This window comes from Hakea prostrata, chromosome 11 (genome assembly GCF_041222555.1).
Source record: "Hakea prostrata isolate BN-2017 chromosome 11, UWA_Hpros_2, whole genome shotgun sequence".
Lineage (NCBI taxonomy): Eukaryota > Viridiplantae > Streptophyta > Magnoliopsida > Proteales > Proteaceae > Hakea > Hakea prostrata.
In genome coordinates, this window is record NC_142610.1 from 20,697,648 (window position 1) to 20,704,726 (window position 7,079).

The 7,079-nt window shown below is 36.3% G+C and overlaps 1 protein-coding gene across 1 annotated transcript; it reads right to left on the reverse strand.

Moving 5' to 3' along the window:
* Window positions 1-1,881: 1,881 nt before the first annotated feature.
* LOC149000767 (palmitoyl-acyl carrier protein thioesterase, chloroplastic-like) lies at window positions 1,882-5,175 on the reverse strand. Its single transcript, XM_089139211.1, has 6 exons — window positions 4,781-5,175; window positions 4,367-4,500; window positions 2,801-2,914; window positions 2,515-2,692; window positions 2,349-2,417; window positions 1,882-2,133 (listed from the first exon to the last, which is right to left on the reverse strand). Exons 1-6 carry the CDS (start codon window positions 5,135-5,137, stop codon window positions 1,882-1,884), a joined length of 1,104 nt encoding a protein of 367 aa, XP_088995337.1. The 5' UTR covers window positions 5,138-5,175.
* Between the last annotated feature and the right edge of the window lie 1,904 nt (window positions 5,176-7,079).

Sequence of the window (7,079 nt, forward strand, 5' to 3'; positions counted from 1 at the left end):
TAGTTGTGGATAAAGCTTTAAAGGCTCACGAAGAGTTTATTACTGCTCAAATCAAGAACTCTCCAACGCCTTCTGCAACTAGATTGAGATGTCACTGTTGGACTTCCCCTCCTGCTGGTCAGTTGAAATTGAACTGTGATTTCTCTTGGCTTCCCAATGAATCTCGTGGGGGTTGTGGTTGCATTGTTTGTGATTCTAGTGGTGTCCCCCCTTCTGGCTCTATCAGTACCATGTCAGTCTCAATCAGTTCTGGTGGGCGAAGCTATTGGTGTCTTAGAAGGTTTGTAAGCTGTGATGGAAGGTGGATTTAGCGAGGTGATTGTTGAGACAGACAATATGTCTCTTGCTCGCATGATTAATTAGGAGATCCTCCCGCTTCTTGAAGTGGGCCCCCTCATTAAAGACATTCAATATATTTGCTCTCTTCGGGTGGATTTTGTGGTTAAGTCTATTTCTAGGGAGGCTAATTCAGTTGCTTATTCCCTAGCAAGGATGGTCGTGTCTTTGGCAAACAAGACGGTTTGGCCTATTTCCTCTCTTTGGATCCTTGGTCTTTGTATTCAGGGTGTCTAGGTGGTGGTTTGCCCCTTTATTTAATGAAAATTTTCTCTTACCAAAAAAAAAAAAAAAACACTAACTAAGTTGGAGAAGATAAACAAAAAACCGCCATTAGAACAACCCCTCTAAAACAGAAAACACAAGAACCCCATCCAAACTAGAACTTCTTTTTTTAGGGGGTGATGATTGATTCATAAAAGCGTTTACAAATTTCTGTAACCCAAACACAACCAAGACAGTAAAAGAAACCCAGGGAAAGAACATCAAGATAACATATGGAATCCCAAAGGCTAAGTACAAATAGAACAAGATGCAGAGGGAGGGGGGGTACTTAAAGGAGATGATATCCCAGTAGATGCTTCACCTTTCTCAAGACATCTCCATAAAGTTGAATCCATGACAGTTTGTTGCCTTCATCTTTTTCCAGGAAAGAACCCAAACACAAAATATTTCTCCGATGCAATTATGTTCCTCAGATGCAATTATCTAAAGATGGATAGAAGCAAATAAGAGTTAAGAGAGTTGAATTTATTAGAGAATTGTATTGTGGATGGAAACGAGTGGCAACTGACCTTGGGTGGAGGGTTGATAGCAATCAAGATTGCATAAACTGCAATTTATAAAAAGAATGTTGCAAATCAAAACAGAGATGAACATATGAAGAAATACAAGCTAGCTTACCAGTTACCATGTCAAGGTCTCATGGAGCTCTTGTCGGAAAATTTGATAGAAGGGCATATGAGTTTCAGTTTCTCTCATTCTTCTCCACCTTCATTCAGGCTTCATGCTACATCAAAGTAAACACATTAAACAACCAAGAGAGATAAATGACATGCCAATTAAGCATGTTACATACTGTACGTAGTGCAAAATATCTAAGGAATGGACCCAACAAAGGCCTCCATTCTTCAACCCAAAGGCCAATTAAGCAACGCATGTTTGGTCCATGAACATTGGGATAACAGGTGAGATATACTCAATACCAGTAAAACAAAAACAACACCCACCATCAAATTAACAAGCTCCAATGAACAATAGGGACAGGCTTTTCCAATCTCAATCCCGACCTTTCATGTTCTTAGCTAAGCTCATTTTCGCCCTAACCTTGATTCAAAGCCTAAGAATCTTGTTTCTGATATTTTAGCCCTAATAGGCTAAGCCAAACCCATTTCTGCCTTGATTGTCCATATTCTCAATCTCTTTGCAAGTTGATTTTATTTCATTTGATTGATTCATTACAAGAAAGATATACGTTAGATATCAGATATTTCACATCAAAGTAAAAGTTCATATTTATTGATTCACAAGAAGTTGAATAAGACATTAATTGTTGTTATCTCCCATATTAATTGGTCTCCATTTGGTCCTCCCTCTTGCAAAAATGTCTCCATTCTCTGAACGCAGTAAGTGTAAGCACTCATGATGATCTCCAGCATCCTGTAAGTACTCATCAGTTGATTCCTGACTACAAATAGAAGTCAGAGATTGCAGTGTATCATTCATCCCACATTCCCTCCTGTACTCTACAGTGACTTCAGAAATCTCATGCTTCTCCAAGATTGAACTGGGAACACTCTACAATGTCACCATATATCCATCTTCATTAGTATCAAACAAAACTTCATAAAAAAGCATAAGAATAATCTAAACCTCATCACAAAGAAGATTTATTTATTGAGTTGAGGGAGAACTGAAGTTTGTAATCAGATTCAAGTTCATGTGATTCCCAATTCTTAACATCATGGAAAGTTCAAACAAAATCAAAGAAATATCCAAGAGAAGATTTAAACCTCAAGCATCATCCCAATGTACTTCACATTGTTTACATGTTGATTAGCATCCAAATCACTCCAACGAGGCTGTAAATTAGGAGTTTAAAAGTAATTATTAGAAAAATAGAAATAACAAAATCAATAAAGATTGATTATATGCATATAGTTTATTGTATAAACTTACAATTAATCCAGTTCGAACATAATCCATTTTGTTGTAATCAAATTTTGCTATTTTAATGCAATCTTTATCTGCAATAGGGTGAGGAAGATGGTCCACATAATGAGTTTCCATTTCTCTTCTGACCTCTTCTGGCACTTTAGATAGTCTTCTTGTTTCTTTATTCATCATCACGAACAAACTGCAAGTTAAACATCAAATAAGAAGAGTCAAATTGTTAAGCAATTATCAAAGTATTTCATGCCATTAAAATATAAATCCATGAGATGCAAATACTGGTATTCCAAACCTAGCAGCTCGTGCCAGAGTTTTTCCGGTCTGGCTGTCACAGATTATCCAATTAGAACCCTGGCCATTCTTCATAGATGGGGTCAACCAATTATCTACTTGGACATCATCACCCCTACAAGAAAATTCAAAATTGCGATAAATATTATCGATGTATTGACATAACTAAGGTACAAGTCTTGATAGAATGGATGGTAGACTGTAGTTGTAGTTTGAGATCAAGACAACGAAATAGTCTCTCGACAAAAATTTTTAGGCCAATAAAACTACGTAGGAAAACTACCTCCTCCCCCTCCCTCGCCAACTTTATTTATGCAAAAGCGTTCATTAATACGATTGAAATAATTAAAAGAGATACTAGTTTACCACCTTCTATTGTTCCCTCTTAAGTAAGAATAAAAATAGACTTTGTTTATAGAACATTGGATTAAGGACAAAATATCTTCCACCATGACTAAGATTATAGGAGGAAAATTATAGGGATAATTACTATTATCCCCTTGTACTTTGGTTTTATTACTAATCAAACCTCCTTCTTTATGAAATTACTATTGTCCCCCCCTCACTTCTAACTGTGTTAAGTGGCTGCTGCTGACATCAAATATGTAATGTTTATTTTATCCATCATTAAAATTAAGAAGTAAAAAAAATGACATTACCCTTATTTATGAAACTATATTGGATGACAATTTATCCTTTAAATCTTATATTTTAGAATCAATTTTGGTTTTGAAAGAATACCTGTGTTCTCCATTTAAGATGTAATGACAACCTATATAACAAAAGTTTGTGAATGAATTACATCTTGAATTCTTACTTCTTCGTCCCTAACTCCATCAAAATGTGCATCATGGTAAATATGAGATGTTCACAGTATAAATTTAAGTTCTAACAGCAAGAACAATGATCTAGGAGAAAATAAATGAATCTTTCTATGTGTGTTGTAATTCTTAGAATTTACCCAAAAGAACAGAACAACAATAATCTTTGCTGCAACATAATACTTGTTAATGAGGGTCTTATTATTGCACTAAAACTATAAATCATATAGATTTTGAGGTAAAGTCCATCTTCAATGGAAGTGTTGTTTTGAAATTATTTTTCTTTTTGTTTCTTATGAAAATTTAATTCGGAGATTGGTGGGACCACACACTTAGGTTGTTGAAACCTCATGCTCCACTTAAAATTTTCACAATCACAATGATGAAAGTTTTACAAACAAATTAGCATATAAGATATTAATTAATAGAAAATTTGGTAACATGCACAATGGTTAGCATATATTAGTTGATTTTCAACTTCCAACTTTAAATTAAATTTGACATTTCTTCATACTTAGTTTTTATTTTGAGTTTTATCTAATCACATCTTTCCTTTATTCGGTGGTTTCTATTTAGGGAAGAAAAATTTCTTCTGTGGTTTTTTTGTAGAAAAATAAATGAATTTAAGGTTAATTTTTTCTAATAGTTTATTAAGAGTAGTATTATAAATTGATAAAAGAGTATGAAGGTAGGTGTTTAACAAAAAAAAAAAAAAAAAAAAAGAAAGAATGAAGGTAGGTACTTACCAAGAAGGATATTGATCCACAACAACATGCATCTTAGAGAACACCCATATCAAGTTCCTTCCACTCATCGCTGGTGTTGAACCCAGTCCATCTTTTAGAATCCCCATACTTCTGATGTGATTTAGAACTGTTTCCTACGCGTTTGTATCATTTAGAAGGAGAGAATTCATTTTAGAAAAACTTATGGTGTTCAGCCTCTCTCCCAAATGTAAGGTAGAGACAGACGAGACTAATGCAATTTTTTACCCGCGAGTATAGAGAATTTGGACTGGAATCTATCTCCCATTGTGCTTTTTTTTTTTTTTTTGGGGTGGGGGGGGGTGTATGTGGGGGGGAGAAGGTGACAACCTAATAAGAATTCAATAATGTGAATTCTATTTACCAAAAAAAAAAAAAAAAATATATAAATCAAACCTGCAAAAGATTCATCAAAGTCTCTATTGATGCCATTCGGTTAGGTCCCATATCGTAAGATCGAATGGTGAAGTTCTCACAGAAAACACGGGTGTCCTTCACAACCATTCCAAGACGAAATGGGTCTGCAACCACAACATGTTGTTGATCTTCCCTCTCCTTTCTCTCAAGTAGCATTTCAGATTGCTTCTCTTCTCCTAACTTCATGATTGTCCCAAACCCATTCACCTTTAGTGGTGACACTCCTTTAGAAGAAGAATCAGATCTTCCAAGCATCATCCTTGTAGTTCTCTTTGTCGGAGCAGTGGATGATCCAAAGGAGAAAAACAATGTGACGCCTGAGACAGTTGCAGCCATGAGTGATGACCTAACAGTGTAACAAACTTTAAGTAGAGAACTATTTTTTAACTGCGAACCAAGAACCAGGAAAGAAGAGAAAAGAAACTACAGAGCTATCAGCAAAGATACAAAGCTATTTTGTTCACCGCCATCCCTGCCTCCGGATCATGAGAGAAAAAGAGTTTGGAGAAAGTTCTAAATTCTTCTGCAATTATGATCACGTATCCAAAAAGAACAAATTAAAATGCTCCTGATTCTAACCGCTGATTGAGTTTTTGCTAACTCCCTTCTGGTTATACTTGCTTCTATTTTGCTACTGTCGATGCTTCCTTTACTAACTTCCGTTTGATGTCAACTAACTCACCGTGGGTCCTATCTTATAAAATTTTCTTATATTTTGACGTATGGGGCCTACATTAAAAATTTAGGTAAATTAAGCTTAAATTCTAAGCGAGATTTGAATTTCCATTAATAGGAATGAAATTTTAGGAAAAAATTTAAGAATTGAAAAACAAATCAATGATCATGATTAGATCTGATAAAATCAATGGCTGAATTTTAACAAGATTCAAATTGCAATTGGTAGAATCAAATTTTAAGAGGAAGAAAGAATACTAAATAAATAAAATAAAATTATACTTTATGAAATGAATACTAGAAAAATCGTGAGTGTGAGAGAGATAGAGGAATAATTTAAAAAAAGAGAGTGAATACTGATAATTGTGGATAAGATTTCGAAAAATTTCAATGTCTGTTAACTACTCTAATATTTTGTGAGACGTGTGAGAAAAAATAGGAATAAAAGAAGAGATTCATGAGAGAATAAACAAGAATGAAAATATGAGAGAGAATATAAGGAGGATTCATGGATAGTGAGTTAATTTTTAATTTGAATTTAACATTAGGGACACGGACCCCCGAGGGGCCAGCACTTTAGTCCAGAAGTTTTCTTTGGAGAAAAAGAAAAAAAGGACACACAACAAAAAAAAAAAGACAAAAGGCAACGAGCAAACCAAAACCACAACAGAGCAACGGCAAGGAGGCCGAAGAAAACAACACCGGGAGGACAAAAAGAGAAAGAGGGAGAGAGCAGAACGGGCAGAAGGGGTGGGCTGGGAGACACCGGGGCCCGGGCCCCCAAAAAGGCAGACAGGCGGCAGAAGCCGGAGCGGGACAGGGCCGACCAAGGAGAAACACCACCACAAAAGGGAACCGAACCCACAAGGGGAAAGCGGCAGAGCACCGGGAGACACGAAGCGCAGCCAGGAGGAGGGGAAAAGACGGCTCGCAAGGAAAGCAGGAAGGAAGAGAAGGAAGCCAGGGATCAGGGTAATCGGGAAAAACGCAGGAAGCAGAGAGATCCACGCCCAGGCATCTGGGTTGTCACCGCAGTCCAGTTGTGCAGGCATAGCGAACCACGGTATCTATTTATAATTAAAACTATAAAAGAAGGCAGGAACAGGGTATTTTGCACAAAATTTATTAAATAATATTTTTGTTAGTGTGTTTATTTATCATTTTTTAAAACTCGGGGAGCATATGCAAAAGAAAACTTAACGTAGTGCTGGACCAAACTCGGGGTCATATGAAATTACCCTAACATTTATTCCTTAAAACTAGGGATTTAATGATAATCATTTGATTATGATTAAGAATGACATTTGTACCCATCATCTATATCTTAAATTTTTATTTTTAATTTTTGGAGGGGGTGAATAGTAGTATTTCAAACGTAAAGTGAGAAAATTAGGAAAATATGTAGGCATTTTTAAATTTTCAAAAATCCGGGGGTCATGGCCCCCTCCGGTCCCTACATGGCTCCGCCACTGGTCATGAGGCGGGAGGAAAGATTCAAAATCTGGTAGTGGAAGGAGTGTCGGTGTGACGATGTGTAGTTGAGATGAGTGGTGCGCGCGCGGCCATCTTGCTTATCTGAACCGATCTCTACACTCCTTTATGC

Coding starts and splice junctions, on each gene's coding strand:
- LOC149000767 (XM_089139211.1), bottom strand. CDS start 5,137: ATGGCTGCAACTGTCTCAGGCGTCACATTGTTTTTCTCCTTTGGATCA. Junction 4,501..4,780: donor CTTTGATGAATCTTTTGCAG/GTTTGATTTATA, acceptor ACAAACGCGTAG/GAAACAGTTCTAAATCACAT. Junction 2,134..2,348: donor ACATTGGGATGATGCTTGAG/GTTTAAATCTTC, acceptor GTGACATTGTAG/AGTGTTCCCAGTTCAATCTT.